Raw genomic sequence first — 23,023 nt, forward strand, 5'->3', positions numbered from 1 at the left:
AGCTAACAGGCTGGCCACAAGTCTGAAAATAACAGCTCGGTACAACGTGGCGGCAGAGCGGAGCATCTCAGAGCTCGTTATCGAACCTTGAAGCGGAGGGGCGACAGCAGCAGAGGATCGTGTTCGGGTCCACTCCTGTCCGCTAAGAACAAAACAAAAAAAAATGAAGGTACATTGGGAATGTCTTCGCCAAATTTGGATGATTGAGGAGTGCTGAAAGGTTGCCTCATCCAATAAATTGCAGTTTCTTTTGCAATATGCTGATGCCGGGGTAAAAATTTGCCATGAACAACATGAATTCATGGATCAGTCCTACTCAACAGCAGTAATGGTGTAATAGTGTGGTGCCTTACTACCGGACAAGCACCTGAAACGTTGCTGCTGTCCATGTGCATCCTGTCATGGTCTTATGTATTTGCTCCCGAAGGTCATAAAGCAAGGAGCGGACTGTGGATTGTGGATTGTCTGTCCATACAAAATTTCTAAGCCTCTGCTGGCCCCTGTAGGATGAAACCTGATTGGCCCGGTGCAGCACCAACACCACACCAACAGGGCTCTAAGCTTTATGCTCCATATCTCGGACATTGCTGGCTTCAGTATGATAAAACCTGTGGGGAATTACGCATTTTTACATTGATACCCAGTATCCACAAAATGAAACAGATTGGCCCACTTTAGGGCCACCACAAGGCAAAACAGGACACCAAGCTTCGACCTTCAAGCAGCAATATCTCGGACAATGTGCATCACAAAAACACAAAATACAAAAATTCAACTGGCACCAATAGTAGGGTCATGTTCATGGTCACTGTTGACTTGTTTCAAATTGATACCTCCTTCAAGATAACGTGCCGTAGTCCTTCGATGGTCCCAGGAACGTGGCAGTGACTTGAGTTCAGTCCTTTAGATCTTAACCCAGTAACATGAAATATCAAAATCACCTTGGATCAAGAAATACTTCCAGCTCTTTGGTGATTTCAGGCAGTCTTACCTGCTAAGGGTACAAAGTGGCCACTGTATGTCCACATATGTTTGTACAGTTAAATGTTTTAACTTATAAGATTTCAATTCCCTATTTCAGAACAACAAAGAAGATGATCGGTCCCTTGCCCTCCTGGACTCCACACCTCCCCCGACTCCTCGTGCGCTGCGATTGGACAGGATGACCCTCACCCACCCGGGGGCGATGCTCGATGACCCCCGGGAGTTTCGCAGGTGAGGCCGCCGGGTTCTGTTTCTAATGCAGTGCTTTTCACGTGTTTGTTTGTTTTATTATTTCTCTCACGCTTTCCTCTCGTCCCCTCCAGTCTCTCAGCAGATGGCAGCAGCTCCAACAGTAGCCAGGATTCGCTGCACAAGGCCAGTAAGAAGAAAAGCATAAAGTCTTCCATCGGTCGGCTTTTTGGAAAGAAGGAGAAGGGAAGGATGGGCCAACCTGGGCGGGATGGATCTGTCTCTCTCGGTAAACAGATGGAGGATTAAAGTGGGGATATATAATATAATCCATATTACCATTATTTGGGTGTACATGTGTTTGAGCTTCAGTGTCTTTGTGTGAGGTCCAGTTGCTTGAGGTATCCCCACTTCAAGTTCTTGTGACCTTTGACATTCCCATGTCTCTCCCAGCGTCTACACCTTCTGAAGACCTGGCCTCTGGAGACCCCATGGGCATGAACAAGACCGGGACTTTGGGACCAGCAGATAAAGACCGCCGCAGCAAGAAGAAGTGAGTGTCCAAGGATTAGATCTCCTGTTTTTTTGTTTTCCTTTGGTTCTTAGATTGGTATTTTTCCTCTATCACCAGAGAAGCACCGAATAACACACTGCAATGTTTCTGTTTCATACCAGGCACGAGCTACTGGAGGAAGCATGTCGCCAAGGCCTTCCCTTTGCATCTTGGGATGGCCCCACTGTCGTCTCTTGGTTGGAGGTACTGTATAGTCACAGCAAAATATCAAGATGAAACTTAAAAACAAACCTCAATCCACTTTTTTTTTCTTTTTTTTTTTGCTAATTTCTTCTCATTCCTCCATCTGTTTTCTAATTAATCTCAGTTGTGGGTGGGAATGCCCGCCTGGTATGTCGCCGCCTGTCGCGCCAACGTGAAGAGCGGCGCAATCATGGCCAACCTGTCGGACACAGAGATCCAGAGGGAGATCGGCATCAGCAACCCGCTGCACCGCCTCAAACTCCGACTGGCCATCCAGGAGATGGTGTCGCTCACGAGCCCCTCTGCCCCGGCCAGCACTCGCTCTGTGAGGCTCCTCCTAGTTAGCTGCACCAGATACACACAGTTGCTGCACATAATGTACAGTCAACTTCATTATTGACTGTAAAAAAAAATACAATTTTATCTCATCAAATGTGTACACATGGCATAAAAAATCAGCTCATATGGGTTTGAAGGTTAAACGCCTCTAATTGGAGAGGGAAAAGACATTTAACACCTATGCATGCCCATCCATGGCTTTGTCAGGGTGTTGATGAAGTACTCATATACTTTACAGGCCTATTGCCCCTTGTGGAGCAGAGGCTTTACACCGAGAACACATAAACACAGCGGCAAAGGCAAACCAGATGTTGAAGAATCTAGTAAAATGGATGCAGGCACACATGCGTTTGTGCTGCCGCTCTTCCGTTCTCCTGTTCCAGGAAAAAGACCAAGCAGTGATTAAGTGTCTTTTCCTAATTGTCCATGTAGAGTCCCGAAAATAAAACACGCATCGCCAAATTTTGCAGTGTCTCTGCTATTCCAGCTCCCTGCTTCACCTCCTATTCATTCACAGGGAGAATCAGAATCATATTAAATAAGCGCTGCGAGAAATGACCCCCTTTTTCAAATGAACCGTCAACAGGCCGTGCTATTTAAGAGATCATTTTTAGTGTATCTGTGCACATGGCACGGTCAAGCCTCCTGTTTATCCAAGTCGCCATGACAACAAGGAAGCAGTTGCCATTGTGGTAGATTGGTATCCCATGACGATGACCAGAATCTTGTTTTTTTTTTTTTTTTAGGCCACAATGTGAATTTAGGCAAAGTGTACAGGCAGTACGCTGCATGTCTGCATGCATAACATACTTGTGGCAGCCAAGGCAATATGTTGTGTTTTTCGGTGTCTCGGCTTAACTTCACTACTCTTGTTCACATGGCTGCAGTCGACAAGCAACGTGTGGATGACCCACGCAGAGATGGAGTCGCTGAACGCCGCCACCAAGCCGCCGGTTAGTGCTGCGCTTTGTCCCGTCTTTGTTTCTGACCGGCCCCGTCGTATCTGCTGGTACCCGCCAGTCGTACTTTTCTGTTTTTCATATTGTTTTGCTCAGTTTTGAATCATGTTCAGAGTCTGTCTGGTCTGAATCACGTTGATGAGTCTCTCCCCCTCCTCCTCCTCTCTCTCTCTCTCTCTCTCTCTTCCTCTTTCTCTCTTTTTGTCTCTCTCTCTCTCTTTGTGGGCCCAGGCCATAGTGTTGAGCATCTTCTTCTCTCCCTCTGGTTGCTGTTTCAGTGTGAACTGCTTCCAACTAATTACCCGTTCACTAACACACTGTTCCTCCCTTTGTCCTCCTTTCCTGTCGCTGCTCCTCCTCCCTCCTCTCCCTCCCTCTGCTTCTCCTCCATCATCCATCCGTCCATCCATCCCGCTCCTCTTCCGATCCTGCTCTCGACCTCTGCCACCTCCACATCGCTCTCTCTGGCTCTCTCTCTGTCGGCCTCTTCTCTTTTCTCTGCACCCAAGGAGCTGAAAGAGTTCAGCTGGGATCAGGTAAGGATCAGCGGCACCTTTTGAAAACCACAGAATTAACACGATATACCCGCACATGTCAATATCATTAAAGGGGAATTGCAGTATTTATTTATTTATTTATTTTTTTAATCAAACTGGTCTCTCCGGTTTTCCCGATGACGGAGTGTGTTGAAAATTTCTTCACGTCACGTCATGACGATTGACTGTGTTAAAGACGTCATCACTTGCTAAGCATTGTGATGATTGAGTGTGCTGAAAATGTCATCACTCACTTCACTGTGGGGCATTCATACCTCCATGTCGCCTGGAGCGCGCACACACACACACACACACAAACACACCACATCGCCAGCGGGTAATCTCCATTAGTCGAGTCCAAAAAGCAGTTAAAACGCGGCATGTCAACACAGTAATACTCACCTTGCAGTTATTTAAATACCTGTGATTGAACACAACTATTCAGACGCAATCATCCATTTTGTACATTACAAGCAGCGCTCACACACACTTCCTTGTTTTACTTGCTGCCTGTTTTCAAATCATGTAAGAAGACGTGGAAAAGGCATGATTTTGTAGCCTCAGTTTGAAAGCGCTCGTTAGGCGTTTTCCTTGGTGGAATGGCCAAAATCCCAAACAGTTTTCCTTTCAAAATTTAAAATCAAAGATAAACAAATTACAACAGCTGTCTCTCACTTTTTGTAAGTGCTGTTGGTTGTATTAATCTGAATATACCTGATAATTGTGGTTTTTCATATTTTGGACCACCAACATCAGTGGATTTGCTGCTGTTCCCTGATACGTTGCCACAATTTGTGATGGATCCTATCAAAATTGGCACAAATCCTACATAAAACTTCTGCAAGTACGCTGACATGGGCGTTTCTTCACAGTTTGCAGCTTTTATTTACACAACATCCAATGAATGCAGCATCACCGGTCTTGCCATTGAGCTTGTGCTAGTTAAAATGCCATGTCGTATATCAGGGCTGAACAATTAATTAACATGTTACCAAAATCTAAATATGGCCAAATGCAAAACACAAATCACAGGAGCTGCAATTTTTTTTTTTTTTTTTTTTATAAAGGTAAAATATGAGACAAACACCCCTTATAAATGGAGTATTGCGGTGCTGCAGGGATGCTGTGGCTATAAATCATGATCTCCAAATGTGAGCAAACATCTTTCTTTGGTACAGCAAGAAAGACATCGTCACCATTTTTCAGTGAAAATGAAAATGATGATGCCAAAATTCGTTAGTCATATCGCAATCAGATTTCTTTATTTGCCATTTTTATACGTCACATAAAAACGAAATTGTGTTTTAACACATCTACCAGTATCAGTGCAATTCAATCAAACAATAAATAAGATAAAGGGGAATAAAAACAATTGTTATAATCATCAAAGTAACTGCAATATGACTTTTTTGTCGAACACAACACACACAAGTATCAGGCTGTGGGGTATTCAGACACTGCAGGTCAGTCTCATGGTTGTGTTGAAAAGTTGAGCTTTAATTACTTTTTGATTCGCCTCTCGGAGATGAGCTCCTCAGCATGTGAGCGTGTGCTGAGCAGTGGCGTGACATGGGAGTGTGAGAAACTTTACAGTGAAGTAAGAGGCGAAACTTTCCACACAGTCACTCATCGCGGTAAAAAAACCACAAAAAGCAAAGCCCGGGTTGAAAATAGGCCGAATCACCCTTTAATGGCGTCTCCAGTGAAACTCCACAAGCTAACCGCAGTGAGTCATGAGTGGTTGACTAGCACCACCAGATATTAAGCCAGCCATGAATCACAGCTGATTATCTGTGACTGTCCCTTTCAGATCTTGGCCTATGGCGATATGAATCATGAGTGGGTGGGTAACGACTGGCTGCCCAGCCTGGGCCTGCCGCAGTATCGCAGCTACTTCATGGAGTCCCTGGTGGACGCCCGCATGTTGGACCACCTGACCAAGAAGGAGCTGAGAGGACAGCTCAAGATGGTGGACAGCTTCCACAGGTAGAGCCGGGGCCCCTCTCATGCTCTTCACCTCGCCTTTTCTCGCTCTCACTCTCCTCTGTTGACTCTCCGTCTTTGTGAGGGAGCGGGGGCGGAGGGTGGGGAGACACACAGGCACACAAAGGTGTTAAAAGATATGTTGGGAGTGCTCCTGTTGTTGTGACACTCTCACCTCGCAGGTGTGTGTCTCCGGGCCCTCCGTAAGGCACTTTTAGGAGTCGAGGGGGGGTCAGAGGGGCGTTGGGTTGTGTTCATGCTTTCTGTGAGCAGGTGAGAGTGTGGAAAATATGCCCTCAATTAACCCGCCGCACCGCTGACCTTTTGCCGCTTTGACCTCTCCCAGGGTCAGCTTGCATTACGGCATCATGTGCCTGAAGCGCTTGAACTACGATCGCAAGGAGCTGGAGAGGCGGAGAGAGGATAGCGCCCACCAGAACAAAGGTGAGCTCTTGTTCTCTGACACGACCTCACCAACGCCCCGAATTTGGGGCGGCTGCTCTCATTGTCCGCCCGTCTTTCCCTCCTTTCATTCAGCAACCTAGTTCAGTTTAACCCTTTATAGGGCAAGTGACTATTTTTTGGTGATTTCAGAAATTTTACATATCAGGCCCATCCCCTGTCTCAGTTAGTTCAATAATCATTTGGTCTTCACCCAGCCTTCACCCAGATCTTCTCAATGGCTTTGATTTTCTATTACAAAATGAAAATTTTAGAAAAAGTTTTATAGACGTAATAAAGTCCTGTCATGTTCTCTAATAACAGTCTAGGGTTGTTTTTTTTAAATTTCAAAGTATTTCAATGAGTGCCCTATAAAGGGTTAAAGCATGCATACCTTAGAGCTGATCATGGAAACCCCAGACACCGATTCATTATCCACTATTAACAAAAACATCATTATCATTGGCCGAATAGTGACCTATAATTGTCATTGCACGTTGTTATCATTTTCTTTATGCATCATTATCCTATTTTTTTTTTTTTCCCCGCTAATCCTCTTCCCTTTGATTCCAATCAGCATAGCACATTATAGTTTGTTTAATAAGCCATCTTAAGCGTTTCAAATAAAACAGAAATCTGGCTCGGAAAAAAGTGTTTGGCAAAGATGTAATAATTGCAATAAATTAAGCAAAATAAACATTCCCTTTTAATTCCGATGCCTCCCACTTTGCTGGAAGACGTTTTGGACCACCCCTGTTTTTTCTTTTTTTTTTTTTTCTTTTTTTTGGCATGCCTTGAGCAGATTATAAGCCGCAGCTCTCGAGTGCAATGCGGCCGGCCTAATGATTACATAAATGTCAACAAGCTCAGTCATTAAACAAACCCAAATCTCTCGCTCTCCCACTACCGCGCCTAGGGATACACATGTTGTACATTTTCAGCCGGTTCGTCTTGGCTAATTTCCCCCCATGGAAGAATTTCCCCCCAGTGAGGAAAACTGAGGAGAGTTTCGGGCTCTTGTCTTGGTCGGATGATGATGATGATGAACTTGGCATGTGCAGTCGGTGTCAGAGAATAAATCTGTAAGGAGGAGCATTCCAGCCATTTCTCACCGCCGCTCATCAACACTTACAAGAAATATGACGTTTGTTTTAGTCGGTTCAAGTTTTGCTGTTTCAGTCAGGTCGACCTTCGTGCAATGACCGGAGTTTCAGGAAACTTTATCACACATAAAAACAGCAAACAGACATCTTGCTATGTCTGCAGATGCTTGGATTTTTTTTTTTTTAACATGCATATCTTGACTCCTCTCTCTTCTTCTTCTTCTTCTTCTCCTTCTTCTTCCCTCTCAGATGTGATGGTGTGGTCCAACGAGCGCGTGATGTGTTGGGTGCAGACGATCGGGCTGAAGGAGTACGCCGACAACCTCAGCGAGAGCGGCGTCCACGGGGCCCTGCTGGCTCTGGACGACACCTTCGACTACACCGACCTGGCCCTGCTGCTGCAGATACCCAATCAGAACACGCAGGTAACCAGTGGAACGTGAGCGGCGACCAATGAGGACGCCTTTCATGTCTGCACGTGTTTTTCCCCGAGCCGATCCGAGTGATAACGAGCTTTTAAAGACTGACATGGATGATATCCCCCCCCCCCCCCCCCCTTTTTTTTTTTTTAGTTGCTGCTGCTTACACTGCAAAAACGCAAAATCTTACCAAGATTATTTGTCTTATTTCAAGTCAAAAATGTCTTATTTCTAGTCAAAATATCTCATTACACTTAAAATAAGACATGATCACCTCAGAAGTAACTTTTTTTAGACAATTTTCTCTTGTTTCAAGTGAAAATTTGCTGGAAACAAGTGAAAATTTGCTTGTTTCATTGGCAAAATGTGTTTCTTGTTTCTGGCCAATTTTCACTTATTTCAAGTGAATTTTCACTTTTTTTGCCAAACTTTTTTTGCGGCAAATTTTGCCAATGAAACAAGCAAATTTTCACTTGCTTCAAGTGAATTTTCACTTGAAACAAGTGAAAATCGTCTAAAAACAATTTACTTCTGAGGTGATCATGTCTTATTTTAAGTGTAATGAGATCTTTTGACTAGAAATAAGACATTTTTGACTTGAAATAAGACAAATAATCTTCGTTAAGATTTTGCGTTTTTGCAGTGTAGTGTCTTAAAATTTGAGCATTTTCACTCCAAAAGTTGCAGGTGGAAAAGCCTTTAAAACTATATACATCACTATACGCATCACATGTTCAAATAATATGTGTGTTCATAATGTGTGTGCCTGTTTGATTCCACTTTGCTGTGTGTTATTCCCTCCCTCCTGTCTCTCCACTGTCCTGTCTGATGAAGCAGAAATACCACTAAAATAATTTTTTAAAAAGTCATCATACCTCGATGTTCATGGCCTGATATTCAAACCAGAGCTGGGCCGTTATGTCCCAGATGATATTTTGACATGAGACTAAATATCGTCTGGGATTTTGGATATTGTGACATGAGGGTAGTCATTTCCTGCTTTTAAAGTCTGCATTACAGTAAAGGACTGCACTTTCTGAACTTGTTAGACCGTTCCAGCTGTTCTGATATTTACCTCTACCTTCTTGGTCATCACATTACTAATTGTTTATTTAACAATCTTGCACCAGCAGTCATCCCCACAATATCAACATCGAGGAAGATGACATGATATTTGATGGTTCACATCTTCCCTGATTCAGACATGAACAGTACTAAATACCAGCAGAACAGATGCATCCGGAAAATGTGTCATGGCAGGGTCCAAACTAATCTGTAACCTCTGCATCGCCTCCCTCGCTCCAGGCCAGGCAGCTCCTGGAGCAGGAGTACAACTCCTTGATCTCCATGGGAACCGAGAGACGACCTGATGAGGTCAGTATGCTAATCGGCCCACCTTTGAAGCTTAAAAAAAAAAGACTTGACTGATGGCCACATAAACACACTCTTGTCTCTGCTAGGATGGAACTAAGACGTTCACCCGCTCGCCCTCCTGGAGGAAGATGTTTAGGGAGAAGGACCTGCGGGGCGTGACCTCTGACTCCGCCGAGACCCTGCCTGCTAATTTCCGTGCCTCAGCCATCTCCACGCCCTCCGTGACCCTGAGAAAGGTTCAGAGTGACGGTGAGTGTGACCCCGCGGCCGTAACCCCTCCGCCCCTGACACCTTTATGCGGCTTCGCGCTCACATTCGCACTCGTTTGACTCTGTGGAGCCCTCAAGGCGTGTCTCAGATTAACATTCGGTGTTCGGCGCTTATGTGTGAAATCCTGCTACTCAATAGGGCATTACTCATGTGAAGAACACGCCCGGGATCAGAGTGATATATGAAAGCGGGGCACGCTGCGATCAGGTGCGAGCCTCTCCCGGTCTCCGCTGCTGTTTGACATGCAGATCTGACTGTAAATGAGCCGTGCACTCATACCCTAATTTCTTGGAAACGAGGGCTAGCAGCAACATTCGTCTCTGGGCGGCCTACAGTGCATGTTATATAAGAGGCCAAATGCAAAAATCCGAGTCACGTGCACACGAGGTTGTTTTCATGTAACTCTGCCATTACTTTCGCAGTGGAATTTTGTGTTTCCCTCTGCGAAAGGAGCTGGCAATAACAAGGAACAGACGGCTCTGAGCACAGAGGAAGACCATTATCCCTCATTCTGTTGCTTAATAGGAATGCCTGTTGAAGGTCAGCGTTATTTAAGATGTCGGAGTGGCGGTAATGACCCTGTCTGTGTGTGTTTTCTCTTGCTCTCGAACGCAGCGAACTCTGGTGCCCGGGGTGAATCTGCCTCAGTGAGGACGTACTCCTGTTGAGGGGGCCGAGGTGAGAGCCGCTAATTAAACTGTCTGAAGAGGGTTCAATCTGTGCGGGGAGACAAAACAATAAAACCCCCTGAGATAGCTTGCACATGTGCCGGCCACATTTTCTTTCTTTTTTTTTTTTTTTAACCTTAACGTTTTATGTATTTGTTTGTTGTGGCGGATTGGTTTGAGTCTGGGATTTTTAGTAGTTTCCCCTGAAGGTTCTTTAAGGGGTGGGTTTGGTTGGCGGGGATTTGCACAGAGTTGAATCGAGGCCACGGGGGCAGTGACGTGGGAATAATGCCGTTTCTCTCCTCAGGGCACTGACTGGATTGGGACTAGAGGACCCTCTCGCTCATCCACGGAGAAAGAAGCAATGAATATAAACCATTTACTTTTAAAAATAAATCTATCGGTCTGACCATTCTGCAATAACCGAAGTAGAGCGTAACGCCGAGAGGAACAAAGGGTGGAAAATGACATGAAGAATGTATGAATGTATTATCAGACTTCGACGTTTGTAGGAAGGTAGAATGGGGTCAGCTGTTTTATCTCTCTCTCTCTCTCCCTCTTCCTGTCACTCTGTCTTTGTTCTCTCTCTCTCTCTCTCTCAATGTGACTGTGGAGTTAATAAAGGATAATACTGGTGTTTTTATAAGTTTGTGCCAGTGGTCTAAGGTTCCCCCTCTCCTCCACATTATTCCTGGTGGCGTCTGCGTTCGGTCGGCGCGGCTGGAGGGTTTTCAGGGCTCATTTTCCTCCCTGCAGAAGCCGCACGATGCCATTCATTCATTCATTCATTCTCCTCCTCCTCCTCGCCGCGCGGTATGACAAACAGCCCTCCGACTCTGAAAATCGCCCGAGCCCAGACGATCCATCACGGCAAACATGAAGCCTTAATTGATTTTGTCAGCGTTTTCTGTAGTATCGCCGAGCATTTTCCCTATCAGCGTCCATCACCTGACGTCCCGACAGGAGGAAACGCACAGCTCCACCAGGAAATAATGCCTCAGAAACATGTCGGCTTACAAACTTTATTGTTACATCCATGTCTTTTTAATTTATTTATTTATTTATTTATTTTTTTAAATTTGGGATTTCTTTGACAGCCTGCGCGGCGGTTAATCTCAATCTCGCTCTGCCATCGTAAAATTTGCATTTTAACCAGTTAAACGATGAGAAATATTCTTACATAAAGCATGCATTGCTAAATGAGTGCTGTCGTGGGGGGGTTGGGTGTGCAAGCTAGACGCAGACAGAGGCAAACGGTCTCTAACTATAAATGACACCGGTGTTCTTCCTCCTGCTGATGAGGCGACTGGTGTCCAGTTTCAGCCATTGTGGCTCTATTGTTGCCTTCTATGGTGCTGTCAGGGGTATCCCTAAGTGTCCCCAATTGGTTGGAGCGGTGTAGTAAAACATGTCCCCATTCAGGCCACCATTTTAGCTCCAGCCACATCAGAGGGACCCAACTCATTTGTCTATTGGCACCCTGAAAGCTGAGAGGCTCCTGGCTGAGTAATCTCTTTTGAAGGGACCCCATTATGGAGATCAAAGGCCACCGTACAGAAGTGGCCGGGACAGGGTGGGATATGGAGGCATTGTGTTCAATGGGTGTGATGTCATTCAGTGGTTAGGAGGGAATCCATAAAGTCGGTTTTAACCACAGCGGCCAGGTTACCTCCCGTGGCTCGAAATTCAAAGTCCTGGCCGGGCCGTCTTGCGATGCGGTTTATGACTCGTAGTCATCAGCTCAGGGTCTTGGGGTGCTCCTGATGACAGGGCAGGGTGGCGGAGAGATAAAACAGCGACCCGAAGGGGAGACGGGATGGACAGAACCCAGTCATTTTACTGCGCACACACAAGCCATAACAGAAACCAAGAGCTCTCTGGGGGTGAGGTCAGAGAGAAGCGGGGGAAGAGAGGGGCGAGACGCGAGGAAGTCCAGGAAGAAACCTTTAGCCTCTGTGTTTACGATGCATGTCAAACAAACAAGACGACAATGAAATAAAACTTTTTTTTTTTTTTTTTTTTTTTTGGTGGTGAAGATGATATGAGGTGTCGTTAAAAAACAAAATAAAATAAAGCAAAACAAAAAAAAAGATATATCTGTACAATAAACCTACAAGGGTGGGAGCCTGGGGATCAATTTGTAAAATGTGTGTATTTTTTTCAGTTGTATTTTTTATTTTCTACGATAACTATATTTATTTTCTTTATGTATGTATTGGATAAATGTATGTACATGTTTCGTTTCCTCTTGATTCTGACTTCATTTGAACTAGTTTTAAAAGTAAATATGAAACATTGAAAATGGTCATTCAAATACGCTACTGTATGTGTACATTTTGAGAACAAATTGTGCATTGATTTAACAGATTTCCATGATAAAAGTGATAGTAATACAAATTGAAAATATCATCTGGAAAATAAATAATAATGATGATGATGATTACGACGATGACGATGATGATGATGGTGATGTAAAAGAGAAAAAAAAAATAAAGTGATCCGTGTGGATCTGCTGATCATGACAAGGTTCCTGCATTTTGTTCTGTCTACAATGTGTAAACTTTTTTTTATGTACATTTATTTTACTTCCATGGCCGCTGGGGGAGCTTTTTAATACATGAAATTCACATGATAGTCCAGTCATTTTATGACTCAAGGTCAAACAAATCGCAACAGAAACAAACTCAATTGATTTTGTATTCTCGACATGTCCTGGGTGAGGGGAAAAAAGCCCCGAAGAATCCCACTGGGGGAAAGTTTCAAAAAAGACCAAAATATAGCCCATTCAAACGCCTATTAACTTTTTTCTCATGTGAATATGGTAAAAATTTTAACCTCTAGGTATCACCATAAAAATTGCTGAGTTGATTACTTACCTTAAGACAAATAAAAAATGTATTGCAAGTTTGTTGAAATTTTTTACTGACATGAGCAAATGGTGCATATTTGAATTATGTACACACTAATTTGCATAAATCCTACAACAGATATAAACCTTGGGTATAGCCAGGTGAAAATCTCATAATCAATCCTGTTGACATATAACAGTCAAATACTAAACATTAAGGTCTGAATGGAACCCATTTAGGCTACCAATGAACATTAAGGAAGAAGGAACTTAAAACCAGTCTTTAGCAATTATCATTGCAGCATGTCATAACTGCTCCACTAAGGTGGTAGCAATCTTGAAAAATGGCTGCCATTCTGAAATTTCTATGTGGTTACTTGTCAAGTGACCCATGGAGACAGCTCATCCCAATTTTCATGCTAGTATCATAAGAAGACCACTTTATATGCCCTCTGTAGTAAAGCTGTGGAGTGTATGCAAATTTATGCAAATTAGCTCATGTTACTAAACAATTTCAAAAAACTTGCAATACATTTTTTATTTGTCTTAAGGTAAGTAATCGACTCAGCAATTTTCATGGTGATACCTAAAGATTAAAATTTTTACCTTATTCACATGAGAAAAAAAAAGTTAATAGGCGTTTGAATGGGCTATATTTTGATCTTTTTTGAAACTTTCCCCCAGTGGGATTCTTCTGGGCTTTTTTTTCCCTCACTCAGGACATGTCGAGGATACAAAATCAATTGAGTTTGTTTCTGTTGCAATTTGTTTGACGTGTGACCCCTTATTTGGCTTAAAATTACTGGACTATGATGCATCTTTTACAAATAAAACACGGGTGCTTAGGGTGCCGTTGTGTATGTGCTCATATAAAACCAGTTAGTTCAGGTGTGTGAAAATAATTTGCTGAGTACAAAGATCCTTTATTACCGTGTTTTGGTGGGCGAACTGAACAAACCAGCAGCTGGAGAACTGAACTCACTCAGTGTCTTATAATTTAACAATCACATGGTTTTTAAGAGTATTTCGATTTATGAACCACATTTAATAATTACAAAGGGGATGCACATTACCACAAAACTACTATCGGCATGGGTGACATAATAACGCCGCGCGCTCGCATTTCATCTACAAATCCCCCGACAGATTTTCAGTTACAGAAGCTCTATTGTAGGATCCCTGGTGATCCTTAAGGGGAACAGTGTGGAGCAGTAAATAGACCCTCAGTAGGTGGCGCTCCTTCCTCTAACAACTAAAAACAGACCCAGAGGCTGGGATTATCATCAGCTGTGCACCGCAGTGACCTACCGCTCCAGGAAAACCTTCTTCTATAAATACACACAGATATACATAGCTTTATACATCAAGGTATACTGGTCTCATATTGTACACATACAAAGTAATATATTAATATCAAGGAAATACACATGCTTGCATACTAAATCAAAAATAACTTACATTATGTAAAGATAATAAATCATTAAAAAAAAAAAACATCTCTATCTTTATATATATGAAAATTTTCCCTAAGATCTAGTATTGAGGTCTTCTTGTTATTATTCTGTAGTCAGTTTGGGTTGTGGTTGAGGGAGAGAGAGAGAGAGAGAGAGACAACTGGAAATAATGTGGATTAAGGCAGGAATAATATATACGTCATTTTTGAGGAAAGGACACTTAAGTCCAGCAAGTGAGAGAGAGAGAGAGAGAGCAGAGAAATGTGTCACAGCGGCGGCTCTGCTCTGTGTCACAGTCTGCCTCTCTTTTCTTTTAAACACTCCTCTGCCATCTTCATCTCTCTCTCTCTCTCTCTCTCTCTCTCTAAACCTCTCCTCCTCCTCCTCCTCCCCGTCATGCCCTCCCTGTCCACTGTCTGTTTGCTCGGGACAGCAGCACACACACGCAGGACGAGTCGATGCGGATCCACCTCCAGCCGACTCGGTTGTTGGCGTCTTTGGTGAGGGCTCGCACGTACGACTGCTTGGCTTTGCACTCGCTCACCCACTGTTTTTTATCCACGCCCAAGCAGCTGGCCCCGTCAACGCCCAACCCCTTTGGCCTCGCCGACGCGCCGCTGTCCTTTGTCGACCCTTGTCGCCGGACAGGGTCCCTCTGCTCGGTCTGTCGGCAGCGAGTCTCGTAAAAGTACTGTTTGAGAGGCCCGGTTTGAGTCTGGATCTCCTCCAAGACGGTGACGTTCCGACCGTGCTGGTCAGTGGCGGTCTTCTTGTCGGTGACCCAGACGCTTTCCGATTCGCACACCGACCTCTCCCCTCTCCTGGCGTCGGACAAGTGCGAGCGTTTGTCCCTTTTAACGGGACGGACGGCCTCGCCGGCACCTCTGGCAGCGTCTGCCCAGGTCAGAGGCCCGTTCCTATCGATCGCCCGGTCGCCGTGACCCTCAGTGTGTCCGTCCATGTCCTCCTGCTCCTCGCTGTCCCCGTCGTCCGGCAGCATGCCGGTCTCCAACATGAGGAGGAGAGGAGGGTGCTCTGGAGGCGACGGGGAAGGGGAGAACAAAACCCGTGGATGAGCATCTAAGAACATCTCATCTCCTTCTTGTGTAAGGTCCAACCTAATCCCCAGACTTAGTCCACCTTCCGGGCCCGAGCTCTCCTTGGCCTGGTCCGGACCTCTTCCGGCTACCGGCGTCCCCTGGTCCTCCCTCCCCGCCGTTTCTGCAGGTCTCGGATGCTCCGAGGGGACGATCGCCTCGGGTCCTCTCTGACCCTGGAGAGTAGCAGCTTTATTGGTTTCCACCACAGAAACTTGTAACGGTCTGATGTCATTACTCTCGGTTCTCAGTTCCTCTGCAGAGTAATGAAGACTGTCCTTCTTAGCAAAGTCTGCAAAATTGGTGTTACGTTCCCTTCCACTGTCCACTTTGTAGTCCTCTGGTAGAGAATTATCCTCAACATTATGATTGTTAATGTTGGAGGCCCTGAGTTTTACTCCTCCTGTGGGAACGTCTACACGAACGTCACTTTTGTCGTCACCGTCTTTGTTGCTGTTTGAACTCTGGTAGCTTTCTCGATTTGTCCCTTTGTATGTGGAAAGCTCTTCTTGTTCGGAGTTCTTTGCATAATCCTGTTTGTGCTTCTGTCCGTCGGCGTCTTGCCTGACGGCGGCGGCGGCGGCGGTCATGCTGTAATCCGTTTCTAACGCATTTCCTGGGATGTCGCGGTCCACAGGAGGCCGAGAGGGAGCCGAGTCATGGCGGTCCTCGCTTTGGTTGTCCGGGCCAGGTGCTGTCGTCGCGGCAACGATCCTGGACACAGGGGTGTGAGGGAAGGGCAGAGCCGAGGCGATCACCATGGCAACCAGGGGAAGCCAGTGCATCACTCCCAAGACGTATCAGCTGATGGAGAGTCAGCGGAAATGGAAGAGAAGGGGAGAGAGCCAGGGGGAGAGTAAGAGAGAAATGATGTTATGTTAACAAGGCAAACTGTGGCTTATACAGTTAAACTAGCACCTCAATTAAAATGTAAAATGAGAGTTTTTACTGGTGGCCTGCAGCTTTATTGCCCTGGTGTTTTAACTGCTGAGGTATGGCTTTAAAACCTTGGCAGAACTCTTGGAAAAATAGGAACAAGTACAGCAAGGTCGCCGTTTCTCCATGTGGGAAGACGAACACTCAGCTATGAGCGCCGTGGATGCCGGCGTCGGAGGAGCTGACCTTCAAATGGAGACACTGACAACCTGGAATGTACGCAAGTCAGAAACTTTACAGCCAAGGGAAGTGGATTAAAAGGCAACAGCCACCCAAGAAAATGAATCTACCGTTTGAGCTTTTAAGGGCATGAAATTTTTTGGTTGCTGTGACTCTCAGTAAGAAGTCTCTTTGAGTCAGTGGTGACAGATATACTCGTGTCCATTTGCCAAAACACACACTGATGCAATCATCCAAATGTTGTTGAAGTAAACATCAATTATTCTACATGATCAGATCCGGGCAGTAAACATATTTGTTTTCCTTTCTGCACGGTGGCGCCTGAACATGATACAACACATCTAACACCTCAGATTGGCAACGTACTAAACATTTAGAGACTCTCCTGGAGGTAACACGCAATGGTTGGTATTATGTAAATCCTGCCTTCCTGTAAAACCTGCATCAATGCAGCTGGATCTTCCAAACAATTCCTCTTTAGGAGTGGAGCAACAGCGCAGCAGACATGAAACTGCTGCAGATAATTTCTAAAAAATGTGCAGGACACAAAAAACGATTCTCTGTTTGATGCTTTGCTCCGAATGTTCATGCACTTTTACCAGCAGAGGGCAAATGAGACCACCCATTTGGGCCGATGATGATGAACACTAAGGTAAAACAATTTGCACATTTTCCTGAGTGCATTAAATTGCTTTAATAAAAAATCTTCCTTTAAGTATCAAAGTTGGTGTTAGTTAAAAAACAAAAAACAAAAAAAAAAAACAAGTGTTTATGAGAGTAGACAGATTCCCAAGGAAGTGTCTATATTTTTACAATGACAATTTACAGACACTCTTTCTCTTAATTATAGTCTGTCAAAACTCTTGATAAGTCATGCCCTCATAATAACCGTGGAATAGGAAACATGATATAATAAAAAGAACTGCAAAACTGCTTCATGTAAGCCAGTTGTGCCACTGTAAGCAATGCCTCCTGGCACGCGGAAGACCTCTGAAACATATCAACCTGTCTCGCCTGACAAGAGCATTTTATTGAAAAAGGAAACATGAGTGAAGATGATAGCTTGGCTTGGAAAAGGGGGGACTTCACCTCTAATTACCCAGTGTCCCCTCAGGGATCAATTAAGCATTTCTGATTCTGATAAACCGGAAAGCGACTTAAGTCACCCCGTTCATGCTTAACTACAGTTTTATAGTCGTTGTTGGGTTTGTGTAAAGAGGGTGAAACTAAAACCCTGGGCAGAGATGAGAGTAAGTTTTGTTTGTTATTTGTTTGGAAGCAGGGAGGAGGTCACTTTGAAAGAGTTAAAAAAGGTGGAATGATCAGAATGTCAGTGATGCGGCTTTACTGGGGAGCCTCCTTCACAGTTTCCTCAGGCACCAAAGAGGGAAAAAAACACACACAGTAGCACAGGATAAGTGAGAAAAAAAAAACTGCACTCCGGTTGGTGCGTTTGCGTGCTTGTGGTGTGTTTGTGTGTGAGGTTGCGGCTGGGCGTGAGTAGGTGGGTGACTGGATGAATCATCGGGACAGGTATGCAAATGCACGTGTGTGTGAATGAGTGTGTGAATGAGTGTGTGCTCTAACTAAACCCCCGTTTGGTGACAGGACAGGTACGAAGCGCCGCCACACCCTCGACACAACACGGCAGCCTGAGAGTGACAGGGCTTGGGTGACACATCGCTCATGCAGCCACCCCCAGGTGCTCTGGGTGCCTGCTCGCCTTTGCTGACAATAAATCACATCAAAGTGCTGCGAGTTTCCTGTTTTCTCCGGCTACCGGTCTGCGCCGGCCTGCCGCATAAAGCCAGGTGTTTTGTTGCGATGAGTGCAAACGACACGACAACCCGGGCTGAAAAAACACACCCCTCACACACAAACGTGGAAACCCAAGTGTCAATTACAAAATACGCACGTTAAGGTGATAGATGTTGCTCCAAATGTTGGAACAAAGTTAAAGTGATAAAAACTGAGAATTTATGAGCGAGGATTATGAACAGCTCTGAGGTTTGTGGTGTGTGATCTTCCATATGGTCGGAGAGTTTCATGTTTCTCGGGGGCCTTCGCGGCGCGCTCGAACAGCACACGGGAGGCATGCAGGAAGGCGGGCGGACGCTCTAAGTGTTTTCTCTGTAGCACAGCAGCACTTCATCACCATGCTCCATTTGCTACAATGACACGCATCATTTGCGCTCCCTGCAAGGCTAGACAAGGACCTCGACGCTCCTCCGCCCTCTGGACGAGACCCAAGCGCTTTGACCCCCCACCCCCCGCCCATCCCAACCAGAGAAAATAAATCCCACGCCGAGTCCGTAAAACAAAACAAAAAAGCTCGCTTAGTAAATAAAACCCCACTTATGTTAATCCCAATCTCTGGCTTGCCTAAATTCTCTGAAATGAGCTGAAGGGGAGGGGAAGTGTGGGAGGAATACCTTCGAAACCACAGGACAGGGCCTAAACAAACAGAGAGTAAACCTAAACGATCAGGGCAAAAACAAGCGGCATAAACAGAAAGTTCACAGAATAAATAGCCTAGTCGACACTGCGACCTGAACTTGAGGGCTTCCACCTAGCTACCTCCATCGTGCATGAAACCACTTTGTTAATGTGCAAACACAGAGGCCCTTAAGCACTCTGCAGTGTTTGCATATGCTGCGGCTAAACATGAACATTACAAAAAGAAAAAAAAAACAAAAAAAAACAATAAAGCAAAATGATCTGTGGGTAAATCCGGCGACTGGCAGCTGGATTGACTTCCGTTTGAGTGCTGCCAGTGTAAACCGTGGGGGCTTAAGCCAGATAAGGCAACGTGAGTGAAAGAGGAATCAGAGGAATTACGGGGCCGAGGGGCTCTGGCTGTGAAACCCTCCCCGGGAAACAGATGCCACGGAGCGGCAGCTCCACACCTGGCAGTGGCTACTGTGCTATTACACTGTTAACAAAGTAATCCCCCCTCATGTGTGGCTAATGTCAGACGTGTCCACCTGACAGGGAGATAATGCACTCTGTGTTAGTGCTGGGACCAGGCCCCTGCCGGCCTAATCCTGGCTCTTTGAAGCCGTGTAACCCAATGAACAGCGGGGTGCAGAAGACGTCTGGATCCTGCAGAACGGAGGAAGTCTCCCCCCTCTCTCTCTCTCTCTCTCACACACACACACACACACACACACACACACACACACACACACACACACACACACACACACACACGAAGATTTTGACACCTTAAAGAGCATCTTCTCTATGAATCTGACATCAGGTTTAACCCGCAAAAAAAGAAAGCTCAACTCAGGTGACACAGGAGTGGCTGTGACACCTGCTGCATGACATGGAAAACACTGGCAGGTAAATGTTTGTCCTCTCTCTCTCCCTCCCTCTCTCCCTCTCCCTCTCTTGCTTGCAGTGCAGAGGTTGAGCTCATTTACAACGCCTTGCTGTCCCACTGTGCAAACAACCCAAATAATTCCTGGTCTATGATTGTTTCATGCCACGCTCTGCCTGCACGCTCCTACTGTGTAACCTTGGCTCCGTGCGGGCGGCTCAGCGATATCTCTGTCAAAATCACGAGCCCATCTCTCTCTCTCTCTCTCTCTCCCCTGCATGCACACAAACAAGACAAGAGTGTACACTTTTAATAAGGTACACTAAGTACAGTCACACATTAATTTCATTGAAATGACATAATTGACTGGCCTTGGCAACCAAAGTGTCGGCCAAACCTCTCTGAAGCCCCCCATTCAGGAAAACTTGTTATAAAATCTTAACTGGCGTTTGCTTTAACTAGATTAGACTCAGCAGCTCTCACCTCTAGATTAGACAGATTATGCGTTATTAAATTAGGAGTTATTTTCTGGTTTATGAAGATGCTGACACTTCACGTGCAGATGAACCCGCCGAAAGATCCCCAACTGTTCATCCTAATCTGTCAAGATTAAATTAAGACAGTGACGGCAGGTAGTTTTATGGCACCTTGTGTGAGCTTCACCTGCGGCTTTGGATTATGAGACGGTAGCTCTCACCTCATCTGACTGACAGCCAACGAAAACAGGTTGTGAAATACGACTACAAGGTTGTCAAATAAAACAAAATTCAACTAAATAAGAAAGTTGTGAAAAAAGACTGTTGTGTTCAAGTGTCCTGGCGCTGTGCACGCAAAACCGGAGTCACTACATAGCCTTGAAAACCCTAACATCAAATAATTAAATAGTGAAATCAAGTGGAAATTAATAAATACACACTACAAAAAACTTTTAAAAAGAAAAATAAATTCTATAAAAATAATATAAAAATACAAAGGCAAGCGAACATAATAAATAAAGAAACTGGCAAACAAATAAATAAATGCAAATATAAAATATGAGTAAAAAAAAAATCAGCAATCAAACAAACAAACAAATTAATAAATAAGAACGCAGTTAATAAAACTACAAATAAGTTGAACAAAATGTAATTAAATATGCCAATACACCAAGATAACCTTTTGTGAATGCATGCATACTTAGCTGCACATATTCATAGCTTGTATTAGTAAAAAAAATAATGTTTCTATGACCATCTGAGGCCTGTTTGTAGGATTTAATCCCATACCGTTTAGGTGAGATCCGGACCCCGCGTCCTTCCAGCTGACACCACATTGATTATAGAGTCCGGTCGCCAGTTGCTCAACTGGTTAAAAAAAAAAGACAACACTCAAAAACACGCTCTATGAGGAACCACCAGAGTAATCAGACGCATTTCTATCTCCTTTTCTTCTTTTTAATAGTCCGAGACATGGCATGCTCCAAATCCGACGAGGGGAAGGAAAAGTGAAATAGTTTTATAAAAGAAAAAAAAAAAAAAAAAAGCAGAAAACTCTCCGGTCCCGGCAGCGCAGTGTGTTATGTGCCCCAGAAACTGTCAGAAAAATGCAAATACGCCTCAAAATTGAGATATTCCAGAAAGTTGAGACTCCTCCGCGACAGGCGTGGGAAGAGATATTTCAGCTCAAATATGTGAACGGAGAAGTGGAGAAGTGGAGGAGTTTGCCAACTGTTTCAAGTTATCAGAACTCCGCCTGAAAAACGCGTAAACCCGCAGCGGAGCCGTGAAGCCACGCAGAGTGAAACGCGCAACCTCCGGCCGGCGCTTTCAAAATAAACCCCGTGTTGACGCCGTTCTGTGCCGCGGCGCGTTTAGACGAGAACAAGGCTTTTATTTTGTGGTGCGTTCAAAGCGCTTCCGATTTTGTCCTTCGTTATCTCCGGCTATCTTGACGCATATCTACCTACTTCAGTTTCTCTGCTTTTTTTTTTTTTTTTTTTTTTGCAAGTTATATTGAACAGAGGCGGTCAGCACGCAACGAATAACATCTGTGAGAGCGCGTCTATATCCTAAAAATACATTTTTATGTAACACTAATGCATGATACAGCATGAAAAAAACATATTTGGCACGGGTTAGAAAAACAAAGCGCAGGCTGCAGCTCAGAGTCACTTACCAGAATTGATCCATTCAGGTTTAAGACGTGCGTGACAGAGACGTATCCTACCTTTACCTCCTCTTCCCAAAAGTAGCCCCGCCCCCCAAATTCCCAAGAAAACAATTTGCGCAGTGGCCAACAATCTCGTCCTGGCTTGGATCCATGTGATGTAGGAATGTTACAGTAAGTTTATCCAAAAGGTTATTTACAGCCTGACATGATCTGGGTGGTATGATTGATTGACTTTAAATTTTTTTCTCATGGTGCAGCATAAACCTCTTTGGCACATTCTCGATGAAACATTATATTTTATTTGCAAAGGTGAAGTCAGGATTAGTGTGTGTTCCTCCTTTCTGGTGCCAGGTGGCTGTTTCACGTTTTAGGTATTTAGTGAGTGACTTAACCCTGAGTGAGCGCATAGTGGTTCAACTTCTCTTGCTCAAGGGCACTTGCACAAGACGTTGGTACGGTGGCGCTGGGAGCTCAGCGTGCCGCCACTACCGCAGAAAACACAAACAGACAAAAACACAAGCAAAACTAAGAAAACGTCTTCAGCATTTTGACAACACGTGCACCATTTAGAAACCGCGCTGCAAATTAAAAAAATAAAATAGAATAGAATAAAAAAACATTTTCAGGCTCTGTGAACTAATTTTGGGAGTCGTTGTTTGCAGACCATACATGTTCATCATCCTCCGGAAATATGGCGTGTTTTTTTTTTTTTTTTTTTTATTGTGCAATCACACAGAAAGCGCAAACCTATCAACACTGCAATCGAAAAAGGATTTATTGCAGAGAAAATACGTTTGTGATTAAAAACTTGTATTTTTGTTTTGTTTTTGTTTAGTTTCGTTGGCTGTTGAGCTAAATCCTATGGGCGGGGCCTACGCTTAAACATGTAAGACGCATCTCTATTGGCCAGTCTCGATCGGAGGGACGAAAGGGGTGCAGACGGGCCAATCGAGACGTGTCTTACATCTGTCAGCGTAGGCCCCGCCCACAAGATTCTCCTCGACAGCGAGCAAAAC

The 23,023-nt window shown here is 44.7% G+C and overlaps 2 protein-coding genes across 3 annotated transcripts in view; one reads left to right on the plus strand and one right to left on the minus strand.

Moving 5' to 3' along the window:
- Positions 1–12,063, plus strand: part of LOC115364294 (liprin-alpha-3-like) — a 28,733-nt gene extending 16,670 nt beyond the window's left edge. The window contains exons 17-30 of the mRNA XM_030058791.1: positions 1,082–1,215; positions 1,308–1,462; positions 1,627–1,726; positions 1,849–1,930; positions 2,055–2,255; positions 3,157–3,222; positions 3,738–3,764; positions 5,575–5,750; positions 6,094–6,191; positions 7,541–7,716; positions 9,016–9,084; positions 9,171–9,333; positions 9,970–10,032; positions 10,330–12,063. Coding sequence (XP_029914651.1) covers positions 1,082–1,215; positions 1,308–1,462; positions 1,627–1,726; positions 1,849–1,930; positions 2,055–2,255; positions 3,157–3,222; positions 3,738–3,764; positions 5,575–5,750; positions 6,094–6,191; positions 7,541–7,716; positions 9,016–9,084; positions 9,171–9,333; positions 9,970–10,022 — 1,500 coding nt within the window. The 3' untranslated portion in view covers positions 10,023–10,032; positions 10,330–12,063. The remainder of the gene's footprint in view (positions 1–1,081; positions 1,216–1,307; positions 1,463–1,626; positions 1,727–1,848; positions 1,931–2,054; positions 2,256–3,156; positions 3,223–3,737; positions 3,765–5,574; positions 5,751–6,093; positions 6,192–7,540; positions 7,717–9,015; positions 9,085–9,170; positions 9,334–9,969; positions 10,033–10,329) is intronic.
- A 1,709-nt stretch (positions 12,064–13,772) lies between these two features.
- ntf4 (neurotrophin 4) lies at positions 13,773–22,056 on the minus strand. 2 transcript variants are annotated; one of them, XM_030057055.1, is made up of 3 exons: positions 22,014–22,056; positions 21,125–21,202; positions 13,773–16,225 (listed from the first exon to the last, which is right to left on the minus strand). In XM_030057055.1, the coding sequence occupies exon 3, from the start codon at positions 16,204–16,206 to the stop codon at positions 14,719–14,721; it is 1,488 nt and encodes a 495-aa protein (XP_029912915.1). In that variant the 5' UTR covers positions 16,207–16,225; positions 21,125–21,202; positions 22,014–22,056; the 3' UTR covers positions 13,773–14,718. The 2 variants fall into 2 exon arrangements, with proteins under 2 accessions (XP_029912915.1, XP_029912914.1); XM_030057054.1 differs by lacking the exon at positions 22,014–22,056 and having other exon boundaries at positions 21,125–21,601.
- Positions 22,057–23,023: the final 967 nt, after the last annotated feature.

This window comes from Myripristis murdjan, chromosome 8 (genome assembly GCF_902150065.1).
Source record: "Myripristis murdjan chromosome 8, fMyrMur1.1, whole genome shotgun sequence".
Taxonomy (NCBI): domain Eukaryota; kingdom Metazoa; phylum Chordata; class Actinopteri; order Holocentriformes; family Holocentridae; genus Myripristis; species Myripristis murdjan.

Bases quoted from the DNA above. Each gene is read 5' to 3' on its own strand.
- ntf4 (XM_030057055.1), bottom strand. From the start codon at position 16,206: ATGCACTGGCTTCCCCTGGTTGCCATGGTGATCGCCTCGGCTCTGCCC.